A 17,584-nucleotide genomic window follows, 5' to 3' on the forward strand; every position below is an offset into this window, starting at 1 on the left:
TCTGTCTGACCACAGTGCTCTCTGCTGACACCTCTGTCCATGTCAGGAACTATCCAGAGTAGAAGCAAATCCCCATAGCAAAACTCTCCTGCTACAGACAGTTCCTGACATGGACAGAGGTGTCAGCAGAGAGCACTGTGGTCAAACTGAAAAGAACTATACAACTTCCTCTGTAGTATATAGCAGCTGATAGGTACTTGTAGGATTCATATTTTTTAATGGAAGTAATTTACAAATCTGTTTAACTTTCTGGCACCAGTAAATTTGGGAAACATTTTTTTTCCACCACAGTAAACCTTAAAAGAACCCATTTTGGCCTTAGGAATTCAGGAAATTTTCCTTTTTAAGTTTTTTCCTCCTCTACTTTTAAAATCCATAACTCTTATTTTGTTCACCTACAGACCCATAAGAGGGCTTGCTTTTTGAACGGCCATTTGTACTTTTAAATGGCACCTTTAATTTTAACATAAAATGTACCACAAAACCAAAAAAGTATCTGTGGGCAGAAATGCATAAGAAAAATGCAATTTTGCAACTTTTGGAGAGTTTCGTTTTTATGTAGTGCACTTTATGGTAAACATAAGCCATTATCTTTATCCCGTCAAATGCGATTAAAAAGATACCCTATTTATATTGTTTTTCTATTGTAAAAAATAGCAAACTTTATTTAACAAAATTGGTATGCATATAATTGTCCTTTTCTGACCCTTATTTCTTTTTTATTCTTCCATACACAGGGATGTATAAGGGCTCATTTTTTTGAGCCGTGATCTGTAGTTTTTATCAGTACCATTTTTGTTTTGATAGGACTTTTTGATCGATTTAAAGGGGTACTCCGGCGCTAAGACATCTTATCCCCTATCCAAAGGATAGGGGATAAGATGCCTGATTGTGGGAGTCCCGCCGCTGGAGACCCCAGGGATCTTTCACACAGCACCCCATTACCATCAGCCCCTGGAGCATGTTCGCTCCGGGTCTGATGACTACCGATAACGGGGCCGGAGTATTGTGACGGGAAGCGGCAGGATTGCCACTGTCTGGCATAAGCAGTGAGTGTCTGGATACTGCGCTCACTTCAAAGACACTTAAGGCTTCAGGGGACGAGGGTGTACCTGTACGCCCTGCTTCCTTAAAGGGAACCAATCATCAGATTTTACCCTATATAATGCTTGCCAAATGAGGTTAGGGTAAAATCTTTATCCTCACCATCCCTGCCTGATGCTCCTGCCCCCAGGGATGGTGAAGATAAACTAGTCCCCTGCAAGTAGTCCCCTGGGCGGGAAGCTCCTCTTACCTACTCCCGTTACTTCGGCCGGCAGCGACACTCCCTTGGCTTGATTGACGGGCTGCGTCATTGCTCTGCTCACTGAACAGACGGAGCCGAGTGATGACGCGGCCCATCAATCAAGCTGAGGGGGGCGTCGCTGCCGGACGAAGTAACGGGAGTTGGTAAGAGAAGCTACCCACCCAGGGGACTACTTGGGGAGCCAGTGGGGAATAGTTTATAAGTTCATTTCTTCACCATTCCTGGGTGCAGGATCGTCCCCCAGGGATGGTGAGAATAAAGATTTTACCATACATATAGGGTAAAATCTGATGATTAGTTCCCTTTAAGTGGTTAATAAATTAGGAAAAAAATGTTAATCCTGTTTTCACATTTTTTATTATGAGGTATTGAGTAAAGATTGATAGGGGATTTTTTTCTTATTTTAGCACAAGGTCACAAACTAGAAAAAGTGGAAGTGTGAACCCACCCTTGCTAAATTTTAGCAATTCCAGATAAATTATTGCCAGATCCAGAGTCTTGAATTCATTTTAATTAGTTCAAATACAAACCAAACCACAGAAAACTGCTACAAATAGATACCTACTGCCAAGTTGAAGGGAAAATGCAGTTTAATCTGCAGGCATCGTGTTATAGAGCAACAGAAGCTGAACTGGTTGATATAAGTAGTCAAGTGGATGACAGATATCTGTAAATAAGTGTACATGTATACAGAGCTGTTAACCCCCGAGTATGACCTCCTGCTTGATTAGTAAGCCCAGAATGAGTAGGGACTTACATTAATGTGGAACTTCACACATACCTTTATATGAATCTGTTCCCCCCTGCTCTATAACATGATGCCTGCAGATTGGACTGCATCTTCACTGTAACTGATTCCCTTTAGGTACAGTCACATGTACTGGATCCTGCACAGATTTGATGCGCAGGATTTGTAACTGCAGATTAGAAGCTGTGCTCAGTCATTTAGTTTACATTGAAATCTGCAGCAGAAAATCCTGCGCATCAAATCCTGCACATCAAAATCTGCATACCTGTGAACGTACCCTTAAAGGAGAAATGCGGTGGCAAACTTGTGCCCAGGCTGCAAAAACAAAGTTATGCTACGTTCCACTGTTGCGCCGATATCTGCTTCCCGTTCCTACGACGATGCCCCGCCTTGACCGGTGATAGGCTGAGCGCACTGTCATGTAAGAAGCTCGGGCCCTGCCTTCTCCCTGCCACCCGGGCTCCTTACATGAGAGTGCGGCTAAGCCTATCACAGAACGAGGGACATCGCTGCAGCTGGCGATATGCTGACTGCAGCATGATGTTCCGAACCTAAGAAGCAGGGACCCGAGCAGTGCCGGAGGAACGGGACACAGATATCGGCACAACGGGGGAGTGTGAGAAGGTGAGTTAAAGTGTTTTTTGTTTTGTTTTTTTGTAGCCCGGGTATAGGGGATGTTAAAAGTTTTCCGCCGCAGTTCTCCTTTTTTAAAAAAAAAAAAAAAAACAACAACAAAGGAAGACTATACCGTGCAGCAATGCTTCATATTGTTCCCTTGTTTCCAAAAACTCTTCTTCAAACTAGAGAAGAAATTATATTTGTGAGAATAATAATTTTTATTGGCTATAGCTGATAAGGTACTGAATATTACAAATACATGAAAAACTGAATACACAAACCTCAACCCCAGCTGTCGCAAGCAGCCAGCGTATGGACTCCATTTTACCTCTGCCATTAAAGTAGTATAGTTTGGGTTTTCCAGACATCTTTATTTTCTTTCTAGCTGTTTGAATAAGAATAAAACGTTACTTGGAGATAGTGTAGAGATTTAGAACAGAAGTATTTTTTTTTTTATTGAGCTTTTAGCTTCAAGTACACATTCGATGAAACATGGCTGAACCTAAGGATCTAATGTGCACAGCCACTCACTAGCCACTGGCAGATGTGCCTGACACCCATAAGTATCAGCAAAAGGGAGCTGGGGCTAATGCCCACTCCTGTCATTATGTCATCATCTATCTGGCAGCCTGTACATACCAAGTTATTTTATTGTGCACAGCCTGCAGGAAAAGCTGCGCCGCTGCAGTTGACGGAGCTCAGAGAGGAGGATAAAGAGGGAATAGCCTTATTGCAGGAGCAGAATGGAAGGTAAGTGACATTTTTAGAATTCATTTGGAGAAGACTTATTGAGGGAAACAACTTATTGGGGGACATGTATCATTTCCAGTGTATAATAGAAGTTTTTTACCCCTCTGCCTGTTGTCTAAATTTGGCGCAGCTGCGTTAAATTTATCATTCTTGTGCAGCTACTTTCTTGAATTGCGGTTAAATTTAGAATTCTCCTCAGAGCATAAATTTACACCGCAGCTCTATTTAGTAGGAGCTTTGTCTGCAGCGTATCTGCACCTAAACAGTAAGTGTGTCCTCGTTATTAGTTTTAGAATTTTTTTTCTTCATTATGTAGAGTTTTAATCTCACAATAATACCACTTTTTGCACCCAATTATAACACATCAATTATACCAATGTCCTTATTCTTCATTTAACATCTGTGACACCCCTGTGCAAATCACCTCAAATGTACATGGTGCACTCTACCTTATGGGCCTTGTTGTGCGCCCACAGAGCACTTTGCGCCCACATATGTGGTATCTCCGTACTCTGGCTAAATTGTGTCCCAAAAAATGTTGTTTTTTTTCCCATTTACCTCTTGTGAAAATGTAGAGTATGCGGCAACACCTGCATGTCAGTGTAAATAATTTTATTTTTATACACTAACATACTGGTGTAGACTCCAACTGTTCCTTTTCATAATGGGTAAAAGGAGAAAAAGCCCCCCAAAATCTGTAAGGCAATTTCTCCCGAGTACGGCGATACCCCATATGTGACCCTAAAATGTTGCCTTGAAATATGACAGGGCTCCAAAGTGAGAGCGCCATGCGCATTTGAGGCCTAAATTAGGGTTTTGCATAGGGGTGAACATAGGGGTATTCTATGCCAGTGTTTCCCAAACAGGGTGCCTCCAGCTGTTGCAAAACTCCCAACATGCCTGGACAGTCAATGGCTGTTCGGCAATACTGGGAGTTGTTGTTTTGCAACAGCTGGAGGCTCCATTTTGGAAACAGTGGCGTACCAGACGTTGTTCATATTTATTGGGGAGGGGAGGGGGGCTGTGTAGCGGTATGTATATATATAGTGTTTTTTACTTATTTTATTTAAGTATAGTGTAGTGTTTTTAGGGTACAGTCACACGGGCGGGGGTTGACAGAGAGTTTGCTGCATCTCAATCTTGCAGCACTCCCTGTAAACCTCCGCCCATGTGAGTGTACCCTGTCCATTCACATTGGAGGAAGGGGGGGGGGGGGAACATCCAGCTGTTGCAAAACTACAACTCCGAGTATGCCCTTTGGCTGTCCGTATATGCTGGGAGTTGTAGTTTAGCAACAGCTGGAGGCACGCTAGATGCGAAACACGGAAACAGACTCAGTGTTTCACAACCAGTGTGCCTTCAGCTGTTGCAAAAACTTCAAATCTCAGCATGCAGTGACAGTAGAAGGACATGCTGGAACCTGTAGTTATGCAACAGCTGGAGGCATACTGCTACAACTCCCAGCATGCCCTTTGGCAGTCCGTGCATGCTGAGGGTTGTAGTTATGCAACAGCTGAAGGCACACTGGTTGCAAGACACTTGAAAGTTTTTTACTTAACTTAGTGTTTCCAAACCAGTGTGCCTCCAGCTGTTGCACAACTTCAATTTCCAGCATGCATGGTCTGTCAGTTCATGCTGGGCGTTATAGTTTGGAGGCACAGCTGGAGGCACACGGGTTGGGAAAAAGAGTTAGGAAACCAACAATGTTTCCCAACTAGTGTGCCTCCAGCTGTTGCAAAACTATAATTCCCAGCATGGCCAGACATGCTGGAAGTTGTATTTCGGCAATATCTGAAGGGTCAGATGTTGACGAACTACAACTCCCAGCATGCTTGGGCAGTCTGGGCATGCTGGGAGTTGTAGTTTTGCAACAGCTGGAGGTCCACAGTTTGTAGACCACTGTATAATGGTCTCCAATCTGTGGTCTTCCAGATGTTATAGAACTACAACTCCCAGCATGCCTCGACAGAGTGCGCATGCTGAGATTTGTAATTTTGGAACATCTGGAAGAGCACAGATTGGAGACCATTATACAGTGGTCTCCAAACTGTGGCCCTCCAGATGTTGCAAAACTACAACTCCCAGCATGCCCAGATGGTCACATGGTAAGATGGCTGGCTATCAGTGATAGCCACCATCTTACCGGGCGCTGGGGAAAAGTATAACGGAAAGCAGTAAATTGTAAAAATAAAAGGAGAATGATCTACAGTGTTAAGTGGATTACAAAGCTATTTTAATGTGATGGATCTTGTTCAGTGATAAGTAAGATATCAAACATTTCCTATGTAAATGTATTAAATTGTTGGATCATAAAATACCAATATCCAAGTGATCTAATGAATAACTGAACTGTAAACAAATATTCTATATGCAAATTATTTTAAAAGTGCTTTGGAATAACCAAGGAGTAAAAAGCAATATAAAGCAAACCAAATGAGGAATTGAGATAGGAAAGTTATAACATTCTGGTGGTTCCTTAGTAGAACTTTCCTTCAGAAATAGAAAGGATCGCTACGTGCAGTTAAAGTTGGCTTATATTTATGGGGAAAAAGACGCACGTGCGTCAAAATTATTGGTGCAAAGGAAAAGAACGCAGGTAATAAATCCATGTGTACTATAGATGTCACTCCAAGGTACCCTGATTCGGCCACATCTGGACGACATGCTCTACCAAAACGTGCGCAAAAAAAATGGGAAAAAAAAGCGCTTGCGCAAAATTTTGCGCAAAAAGATACACACAAAACAGGGGTAAAATCTTTGATACATGTCCCCCATTGGGAGCATCAACCTAATTTTCCTGATGTGTAAGAGCCCTGCTTGTCCTACGTGCACAGAGCGCCCTGCTTGTCCTACGTGCTCAGAGCGCCCTGCTTGTCCTACGTGCTCAGAGCGCCCTGCTTGTCCTACGTGCTCAGAGCGCCCTGCTTGTCCTACGTGCTCAGAGCGCCCTGCTTGTCCTACGTGCACAGAGCGCCCTGCTTGTCCTACGTGCACAGAGCGCCCTGCTTGTCCTACGTGCACAGAGCGCCCTGCTTGTCCTACGTGCACAGAGCGCCCTGCTTGTCCTACGTGCTCAGAGCGCCCTGCTTGTCCTACGTGCTCAGAGCGCCCTGCTTGTCCTACGTGCTCAGAGCGCCCTGCTTGTCCTACGTGCACAGAGCGCCCTGCTTGTCCTGCATTTTGTCTCTGCGCAGAAACACACAGGAAATAGCTGCAGGGACAAAACAGCATGTTTTAACCCAAAAATATACACATTTTTTTTTTTTTACCAATGTATATTACAAATATACATATAATATTATTTACATTATTTAAAAAGTTCTTGTAAATGACAGGTACACTAAGTTTTAATGGGTCAAAAATTATCAGCAAGTGACTACAATCTAACCATTTCTCGAATATATAAATTAATTATGCAAGACCTAAAAGTGCAGGAGATCATGCTTTCCAGTTCTTAAAGATGAAATGTTCAAGCAATGGACCGAACATATTCACTAGATGACTGTGTTTGGCCTATTAAACTCAATGGGCCTGCTGTAGGTATGCCTTGGCATCCTTTTGACAGGTTGCTGATGTATTACCCAATAACAAGCATGAACAAGTTTTATCCATTGCTATATAACATGTCTCTATCACCTCCCCTATGGCTCTTACAAGAGGCACCACTTGTAGAAGCATTTCTGGTTTCTTTGCCCATATAATGCCCAGCTGCATCCATCTTCTTACTAGAACTTGGTCATGTCTGACTGTGCTTAATGTGCGTCGGATGTTAGTCCTGGGTCAGCTGACTTCCTGCTAACTCACAGACCCCTCCTCTCCCAGGTCTGTTTACTGCTGCTATTTAATATATAATAACCACACATCTCCCCTGAGGCTGTGCTCACACAATGCAATTTTACTCCAGTTTTCCTACATCATGGCAAAAAAGTGGTTTAACACAACTGTGCAAATCACAGTAAAAACTTTATTTTTACCATGATTTTGGAAATTTGTATCAAATATAGCTAGAATGCTGTAAAAACGTATGAAAATTTCAGTAAGAATTCAATGTGTGAACATAGCCTAAAGACTTTAAATGGGCACTGTCACCAAACCTTTTTTTGATATGTGGTAGTACTTATGTACAACATATCTCTAATATAAATCTATAAAAACTAATTTCAATAAAAATTGTTTATTTTAATGTTGAAAACAGGCCGGGCATCGGTCCTAATTCATATAGCCTTGGCTCCCTGGCTTCACACGCTGGCCCCGCCTCCCGGCATCTACATGCCGCCGCTGCTGCTGCTCTGCACTCGGGTATGACTGGGGGGGGGGGGGGTAGCGGGGTTCGGGGTAGCGGCCCATACAAAACTATTGATTTCAGCACAGGGTGCCTCCAGTTGTTTCACCACTACAACTGCCAGCATGCCCTGACAGCCAGTATATGTCAGGGAAAGCTGGGAGTTGTAGTGGTGAAACTGCTGGAGGCACCCTGTATAGTGAACTAAGGGTGGAAGTGTCGGCCCCAGCAGGGGACGTTGTGCCTGCTGGGGAAGTCTGCCTGGTAGTGAGCACACTACCTGGCAGACAAAAAGCCATCTTTAATATAGTAAAAAAAAAAATGTAAAGGCAGGGAGGTGGTTAGGGATAGATGGGCAATAGGCAGGGACAGAAAAAAATGGATGGTGGGAGCTACCCTTTAAATCTTCATAAAATACCTCAATAAAAAGTTTGCTCTGAAAAAAAAAAAAAATAAAAAAAAAAAAAAACCTCACCAAAACTGCACATTATGTGACCTGACCTCAACCCATTCCGTTTCAGTTTACCTGGGTAAAATCTGGCACTAGCAGCTTAGTGACTAAGTGCAGTGATCAAATACCACACCCAAAGCCAGTGGAGAGGATTCATAGGAAATGAAGGCTTCATTACAGAATGACCAGTTATAGAATTGCAAACCAACATGAAGCCAATCTTATACCTGACATTAGTACTGTTCTTCAGGGATGTGCACACATTAACATAAAAGGGAGGCTTGAGCCTGCCTGCCCCCTGATGCACTATTGACAGGCAAATTATTGCAATTTGCAGCGATTTGCACAAAGTCAAGGTAAAATCACAGCAAAAACGCAGCAATTTTTTTTACAAAACCAGTAGACTGCAATAATGTAAATGTCCTATAGTTGTTTGAGATGTGCAGAGGCCATAGAGCAGCACAAACCCTCTTACTGGACTTTAACCCCTTAAAGGGGAACACCAGTGGAAAACTGGTGCCAGAAAGTTAAACAGATTTGTGAATTACTTTTACAAGTACTTTTTAGCAGCTGTATGCTACATGTGTCTGTATCCCAAAATTACCTCTTAAAGCATACCTGCCAGATTCCACAAAAAAAAAAAAAGTTACTCAATACCTACTCCTGACTGTGTACATATTGTTTTTATGCCAATATCAACTATATTTAAAAAACTTCTCTTTTCATAAGCTCACAGTGTTATAAATCCACTCAGGGAAAGGAGGAGTGTCCCTCCCTTGTGGTGGGAGGTGATTGGTGCACCTGCTCATGCAGCCTTGTCCATAACTCATGTATCAAAGATGACCACCCCCCTTGTTCGCATATTAATTTTGCCCCTGAGCACAGCGCATCGGGAGAGCGCTCTGTGCAGAGTAACTGCGCATGCGCCAGTCCCTCGCTACACACAGAAGTACCTCTTTCTGAAGTCTTGCTATTCGTGACTTTTGGGTGTAGCGATGCGCTGCACTCATGGGGGAAAATGAATATGTGAACAGGGGGGAGTGGGGGGGCTAAGGCCCCTTCCTCTGGGACCCAAAGCAAGGCTGCCAGCCTTGAGAGCGCAAGTGAAGGGTAAACAGTGGAACTTTAGCGGACGACAACTCTGCGACAAGAGAACATAAAAAAAAGTAAATGACCTATGTATGGACTCCTGTTCCCCCACACTCTAACCCAGGATATTGGGTTTAGTGTGGGTGAACTTGGCAACAGTTTTCCTTTAATAGCTGGGGATGATGTTTTTTTTTTTTTTCAGTGAAGCAGCGGCAGGCACTCTATTACTCAATTTCATAAGGCCCCCTCCACTGCAGGTATCAGCCCCTCTGACACTTTGAGAGATGTGCTGTGCGCAGGCACATCTACTATGTCCTTACCCCACCCTGGCTGGTCACCCTGGCTGGTCACCCTGGCTTTCTCACCACTCCTGATGCCTTTTTTGGTACTCCGCTTTGGCCTCCACTGTATCTGCTTGGCCCCCGGTGGAGATAATTATTATCGGATGGCTGTCAAGTAAGGTTATCAATTAAAAAGTATAAAAACTATGCCCTGGCCCATGTCATGCTTTAGTACACCACCCCATGCCATGCCCCCCCCCCCCCCCATTTGCACAGTGCTATACTGTGACATCACTCTGCGTATTAACTCTGTACTGTGACATCCCTGAGCCTATTAACCCTGTAGTGTGACATCACTGTGCCTATTAACCCTGTACTGTGATATCACTGTGCCTATGAACCCTGTACTGTGACATCACTGTGCCTATTAACCTTGTACTGTGATGTCCCTATGCATATTAACCAGACTGTGATTGGCTGAGCAGGTAGTTCATGTGCTTTAGGATTCATAGTTGTGGATAAATCCTGTTCACGCGCCAAAATTTTTGTCGCACCATCCGTACGACTTTCTGTGCCCAAATTTCACACCACACAACCTACACTTTTCAAAACACGGAAACACATGGAAAAAGGGCATGCTGGGAGCTGTAGTTATGCAACAGCAGGAGGCAGACCACCACAACTCCCAGCATTCCCTTATGGGCATGCTGGGACTTGTAGTTTTAATTTAGCCAAACAACAATACGGCAAACAATAAGCGCCGTATGTAGGTCCCGGGGGTACCGGTATATAGTCAAAAACAAAGAGACCCACAATACTAATATTATTTCAAAAAGTATAACAATCTTTATTAGACAATAAAACAGACAATTTAAAAATAATTAAAAGGCAGAGGATGACCTTACGCAGGAGACAACAAGTGCCAGTGGACCTGGTATGGGCAATGTAGGTATTCAGTCAAGAGCATACATAATGTAAGACTGGCACGGCTGCACACTTATAATATCGTAAAAATAGATATAATATCTAACATACATTAGTATAACATAGGGAGCAGCAATGCGATATAACAAACATGAATAGGGACCCAAGATGGGTAATACCTAAAGAGACTACCTGTCATATACCCAAAGGCCAGGAACACCAAGCACCGACAGGGGTGTTGGTGCTTGGTGTTCCTGGCCTTTGGGTATATGACAGGTAGTCTTTTTAGGTATTACCCATCTTGGGTCCCTATTCATGTTTGTTATATCGCATTGCTGCTCCCTATGTTATACTAATGTATGTTAGATATTATATCTATTTTTACGATATTATAAGTGTGCAGCCGTGCCAGTCTTACATTATGTATGCTCTTGACTGAATACCTACATTGCCCATACCAGGTCCACTGGCACTTGTTGTCTCCTGCGTAAGGTCATCCTCTGCCTTTTAATTATTTTTAAATTGTCTGTTTTATTGTCTAATAAAGATTGTTATACTTTTTGAAATAATATTAGTATTGTGGGTCTCTTTGTTTTTGACTTGTAGTTTTGCAACAGCTGGAGGCACATTTTTCTATGGAAAAGTGTACCTTCAGCTGTTGTATGACTACAACTCCCAGCTTGCTCAATCAGCTAAAGTGCATGCTGGGAGTTGTAGTGGTGCATCTGGTGGTTGCATAACTACAATTCCCAGCATGCCCGTTGGCTGTCGGTGACTGCTGAGAGTTGTAGTTTTGCAACAGCTGAAGGCACATTGAGTTAAGTAGCAAACCAGTGTGTCTCCAGCTGTTGCATAACTACAATCCCCAGCATCCCCAGCCAAAGTAGTATGCCTCCGGCTGTTGCATAACTACAAGACCCAGCATGCCCTTCCACTGTCCGTACATGCTGGGGGTTGTAGCTTTTGCAACAGCTGAAGGGGCACTGGTTGCAAAAATCTGAGTTTGTAACCAAACTCAGTGTTTCACAACTAGTGTGCCTCCAGCTGTTGCAAAACTACAACTCCCAGCATGCACTGATAGACCGTACATGCTGGGAGTTGTAGTTTTGCAACAGCTGTATGTCCCCCCCCCCCCCCCCCCCCAATGTGAATGTACAGGGTACACTCACATGGGAGGAGGATTACAGTAAGTATCCGGCTGCAAGTTTGAGCTGCGGCAAATTTTCTGCCGCAGCTCAAACTGCCAGCGAGAAATTACTGTGAACCCCCGCCCGTGTGACTATACCCTAAAAACACTACACTACAATACACTACACTAACACACAAAATAAAAAGTAAAAAACACTACATATGCACATACCCCTACACAGCCCCCCTCCCCAATAAAAATGAAAAACGTCTGGTACGCCACTGTTTCCAAAACGGAGCCTCCAGCGGTTGCAAAATTACAACTCCCAGCATGCACTGATAGACCGTACATGCTGGGAGTTGTAGTTTTGCAACAGCTGGATGTTCCCCCCCCCCCCAATTTGAACGTACAGGGTACACTCACATGGGTGGAGGATTACAGTAAGCATCCGGCTGCAAGTTTGAGCTGCGGTAAATTTTCTGCCGCAGCTCAAACTGCCAGCGAGAAACTACTGTGAACCCCCGCCCGTGTGACTGTACCCTAAAAACACTACACTAACAAAAAAATAAAAAGTAAAAAACACTTCATATACACATACCCCTACACAGCCCCCCTCTCCAATAAAAATGAAAAATGTCTGGTACGCCACTGTTTCCAAAATGGAGCCTCCAGCTGTTGCAAAACAACTACTCCCAGTATTGCCAGATAGCCACTGACTGTCCAGGCATGCTGGGAGTTTAGCAACAGCTGGAGGCACCCTGTTTGGGAATCACTGGCGTAGAATACCCCTATGTCCACCCCTATGCAATCCCTAATTTAGGCCTCAAATGCGCATGGCGCTCTCACTTTGGAGCCCTGTCGTATTTCAAGGCAACAGTTTAGGGTCACATATGGGGTATCGCCGTACTCGAGAGAAATTGTGTTACAAATTTTGGGGGGTATTTTCTGCTATTACCCTTTTTAAAAATGTAACATTTTGGGGAAAACAAGCATTTTAGGTAAAAAAAATATATATATTTTTTTTACATATACAAAAGTCATGAAACACCTGTGGGGTATTAAGGTTCACTTTACTCCTTGTTACGTTCCCCGAGGGGTCTAGTTTCCAAAATGGTATGCCATGTGGTTTTTTTTTTTTGCTGTCCTGGCACCATAGGGGCTTCCTAAATGCGGCATGCCCCCAGAGCAAAATTTGCTTTCAAAAAGCCAAATGTGACTCCTTCTCTTCTGAGACCTGTAGTGCGCCAGCAGAGCAATTTTCACCCCCATATGGGGTGTTTTCTGAATCGGGAGACATTGGGCTTCAAATTTTGGGGGGTATTTTCTGCTATTACCCTTTTTAAAAATGTAAAATTTTTGGGAAAACAAGCATTTTAGGTAAAAAATATATATATATTTTTTTGACATATGCAAAAGTCGTGAATCACCTGTGGGGTATTAAGGTTCACTTTACCCCTTGTTGCGTTCCCTGAGGGGTCTAGTTTCCAAAATGGTATGCCATGTGTTTTTTTTTTTTTTTTGCTGTCCTGGCACCACAGGGGCTTCCTAAAGGTGACATGCCCCCCAAAAACCATTTGTTGCTCCTTCCCTTCTGAGCCCTCTACTGCTCCCGCCGAACACTTTACATAGACATATGAGGTATGTGCTTACTCGAGAGAAATTGGGTTTCAAATACAAGTAAAAATTTTCTCCTTTTTACCCCTTGCAAAAATAAAAAAATTGGGTCTACAAGAACATGCGAGTGTAAAAAACGAAGATTTTGAATTTTCTCCTTCACTTTGCTGCTATTCCTGTGAAACACCTAAAGGGTTAATACACTTACTGAATGTCATCTTGAATACTTTGGGGGGTGTAGTTTTTCTAATGGGGTCTTTTATGGGGTATTTCTAATATGAAGACCCTTCAAATCCACTTCAAAACTGAACTGGTCCCTGAAAAATAGTGAGTTTGAAAGTTTTGTGAAAAATTTCAAAATTGCTGCTGAACTTTGAAGCCCTCTGATGTCTTCCAAAGGTAAAAACTCATAAATTTTATGATGCAAACATAAAAGTAGACATATTGTATATGTGAACCCAACAAAAAAAATTATTTTGAATATCCATTTTCCTTACAAGCAGAGAGCTTCAAAGTTAGAAAAATGCAAAATTTTCATTTTTTTCATCAAATTTGGGGATTTTTCGCCAAGAAAGGATGCAAGTTACCATAAAATTTTACCACTAAGTTAAAGTAGAATATGTCACGAAAAAACAATCTCGGAATCAGAATGATAACTAAAAGCATTCCAGAGTTATTAATGTTTAAAGTGACAGTGGTCAGATTTGCAAAAAACGCTCTGGTTCTTAAGGTGTAAAATGGCCTGGTCCTTAAGGGGTTAAACTTTAAAATATGCCTTTTTAAAATGTATAAATAAACAGTTATAAAACAAAATATGCCTTTAATTGTTTATATATTTTTTTTGTGGGGGGGGGGGGTTAAACTCCTATATTAGATGGTCCATAAAAAATTTTTTATTCTATTTTGTTGTTTAACCCCTTAAGGACCAAGGACGTACCGGTACGTCCTTGGTCCTGCTCTCCCGATATAACGCGGGGTTACACAGTAACCCCGCGTCATATCACGGCGGGCTTGGCGTCATAGTGAAACCGGGACCCGCCTCTAATAGCGCGCTATTAACCCTTTAGCCGCGCGCTCAGAGCTGAGCCGCGCGGCTAAAAGTGAAAGTGGCCGGCTAGCTCAGTCGAGCTGTTCGGGATAGCCGTGGCTAATCGCGGCATCCTGAACAGCTTACAGGACAGCAGGAGGGCCCCTACCTGCCTCCTCGCTGTCCGATCGCCGAATGACTGCTCAGTGGCTGAGATCCAGGCATGAGCAGTCATGCGGCAGAATCGTCGATCACTGGTTTCTTATGAGAAACCAGTGATCAATGTGAAAGATCAGTGTGTGCAGTGTTATAGGTCCCTATGGGAGCTATAACACTGCAAAAAAAAAGTGAAAAAAAAAGTGAATAAAGATCATTTAACCCCTTCCCTAATAAAAGTTTGAATCACCCCCCTTTTCCAATAAAAAAAACACAGTGTAAATAAAAATAAACATATATGAAATCACCGCGTGCGGAAATGTCCAAGTTATAAAAATATATAATTAATTAAACCGCTCGGTCAATGGCGTGCGCGCAAAAAAATTCCAAAGTCCAAAATAGTGCATTTTTGGTCACTTTTTATATCATTTAAAAATGAATAAAAATCGATCAATAAGTCCTATCAATGCAAAAATGGTACCGTTAAAAACTTCAGATCACGGCGCAAAAAATGAGTCCTCATACCGCCCCATACACGGAAAAATAATAAAGTTACAGGGGTCAGAAAATGACAATTTTAAACGTATTAATTTTCCTGCATGTAGTTATGATTTTTTCCAGAAGTGCGACAAAATCAAACCTATATAAGTAGGGTATCATTTTAATCGTATGGACCTACAGAATAAAGATAAGGTGTCATTTTTACCGAAAAATGTACTACGTAGAAACGGAAGCCCCCAAAAGTTACAAAACAGCGTTTTTTTTTCAATTTTGTTGCACAAGGTTTTTTTTTTTCCGTTTCACCGTAGATTTTTGGGCAAAATGACTGACGTCATTACAAAGTAGAATTGGTGGCGCAAAAAATAAGCCACATATGGATTTTTAGGTGCAAAATTGAAAGAGTTATGATTTTTTAAAGGCAAGGAGCAAAAAACTAAAATGCAAAAACGGAAAAACCCCTGGTCCTTAAGGGGTTAATTCCCATTAAATCTTGTATTTTGCTTGTTTGGTTTGGCACATGCTATTGAGGATTTCTATTCTATATACATGTTTTTTTGTTTTTTACTTTTACCCCGGAGTACGTGCGACACATTTTCCCATGCCACACAAGAAAAACCCCAATCGACAGAAAATGAACGGACACGTGCGACACATTAGAAAATCAGCTCCCGGAAAGAGGAGTGAAATCTAAAAACACTCCAGAAAGAACACTCGGATTTTAGTAAATCAGGGCCAATGTGTACAAAAAAGATCTATTGTTAGACGTCAGTACACCCTAAGAAGTTGAAGCTGCAGATTTTTGTTGGGCTATTCCCATGTCAATTCTTCACTGACCTGCCTGCATCTGAAGCTGCAACATTAGATCTCAAGCTATTTGCAGATCACATTTCCCCCTACATTAGGGGTACACGTCGGCTACTTGCTATAAAAAGGTGGCCAGCGTACATCGCGTTTAACGAGATGAACATAGTCCGAATGTCCATAAATTCCCCTTTAGGAGCAAACTAACAAAAGAGGACAACTCCAGTTCCCCCTTAACACATACAATTCCATAGCAATCAAACTAACAGGCGGTACAAAAGTGAATAAGTAGCAGATTAGAGGTAGGACGGATAGTTTACAGTGGGATCTCTCCATAAATAAAAAAGTAATGCACTTACAGAGCAGAAAAGTCAGCAGCTCCTGCTTCTTCCTCCAGTATCAGCTCCTAGACGGTTATTTGTGGGGGGAGGGGGAGGAGGTGTGTTCATTGACATAGAAAGCCTTCTAGAGGCCAGCTAATTCCTGCAAAACTTGGCAACCAACTTGCAGTAAGACACTGTGCATGAGGATGGATCTAAGAAGCAGTATTTTTTTTTGTTTTAAAAAATGCAAAATATTACATACGAACATCAAAAAGTTATACAAAACGGTCATAGATTCCTAGCTAGCTGTACAGTGTTCACACTCCTACTGATTCTTACTATATTGTTTCACTATTTATTGCTAAATTGACAAACTACATATGCCCTGACTCATCAAAATACGTGAGAGGAAAAACTAGAAAATCATTTTTATTTTATATTTTTAATTTTTTCAAGAATTAGAGAACATTTTATTAACAGTTCTAATGGAAGTTTTATTTTTTCTTCTCCACTTCCTGTTCTGCAGCCTCCTTGGCTCTCTTGGCACGGATGCCGAAGAGTCGAGCATTCGTTCTTGCCATACGCAGACTGGCAAAGGCTTTGAAGTTCCTCTCTTCCTCTGTGATAACTCTTGGCTTTTCTTTCATGTAGACATTGCGGACTGGCATGATAGTGCCCTTCAGCTGGGTTGCAACCTTCAACTCTTCAGCAGAGCTATCTCCCTTCTTGGGAGCAGAGGGTTTGCGTGGGAAGACAATCAATCCTTAAGCCTTTGCACATTGGTCTGCGGGGATTCTGTAGACTTGTTGCGGTGACGATGATCCACAGAGATGCCAATAGTGCGGGCAACCTTCTTGTTGATGCCAGATGCCTTCAGTTCCTCAAGGCTGAAGTCTCTGCCAATTCGCACTTGTGTGTGATACCTGATAGTTGGACATTAGCCACGGCCTAACAGGACCAGCGTTGGGTATCGGAGTTACGACCCAGGCTTGACGTGCCTTGCGCCTCCGGATCTTTCTAGCAACCTGATTAAACCATGTGGCTACTCATCGCTGCCAGTCTTTGTGGAAGTGACGCTTCAAGATCATGCCACTCCTGCTGGGGGCCATGGCGCCTTAATCCCTCTACAGGGAGAAAATAGCCGAAAAGAGAGCAACTAGAAAATATTTTAAACCAGCACCAATCACAGCTCAGCTTTCACTTTACCACAGTTGGTTAAGATTGGAGACATTTAAGGCACAACAACCAATCACAGTTCAGTTCTCCTGTTTTTCTACCACACATTCTGGTAAATCAGCCCTGGCTGCCTGGTACTTGGCACGCCTAGATGTCCTGAGTTGTGTTCGCTTAATAGACCGGCTGCTATCAGCGACCAGGGACATGTCGCTAATGGTAGACATCAGCGATCACGGTGATGCCCGCCATTAACCCTTAAAGGGGTACTCCGCCCCTAGCATCTTATTCCCTTATCCAAAGGATAGGGGATAAGATGTCAGATTGCGGGGGTCCCACTATTATTACTGCACAAACCAAACTCGCTCTGTGCATAATGACCGGCAATACAGGGTCCGGAGCATAGTGAGC

General features: G+C 42.8%; 1 protein-coding gene and 1 pseudogene across 1 annotated transcript in view; both read right to left on the reverse strand.

The window, feature by feature from the left end:
* LOC130361965 (glutathione S-transferase alpha-4-like) overlaps nt 1-16,108 on the reverse strand; it is a 39,095-nt gene extending 22,987 nt beyond the window's left edge. Inside the window, exons 1-3 of the mRNA XM_056565726.1 lie at nt 16,037-16,108; nt 2,954-3,057; nt 2,803-2,854 (exon numbers count right to left, since the gene is read on the reverse strand). Coding sequence (XP_056421701.1) covers nt 2,803-2,854; nt 2,954-3,040 — 139 coding nt within the window. The 5' untranslated portion in view covers nt 3,041-3,057; nt 16,037-16,108. The remainder of the gene's footprint in view (nt 1-2,802; nt 2,855-2,953; nt 3,058-16,036) is intronic.
* Nucleotides 16,109-16,445: 337 nt separating this feature from the next.
* Nucleotides 16,446-17,109, reverse strand: LOC130360687 (60S ribosomal protein L13-like; annotated as a pseudogene).
* Between the last annotated feature and the right edge of the window lie 475 nt (nt 17,110-17,584).

This window comes from Hyla sarda, chromosome 3 (assembly GCF_029499605.1).
Source record: "Hyla sarda isolate aHylSar1 chromosome 3, aHylSar1.hap1, whole genome shotgun sequence".
In the NCBI taxonomy this organism is placed as follows: Eukaryota; Metazoa; Chordata; class Amphibia; order Anura; family Hylidae; genus Hyla; species Hyla sarda.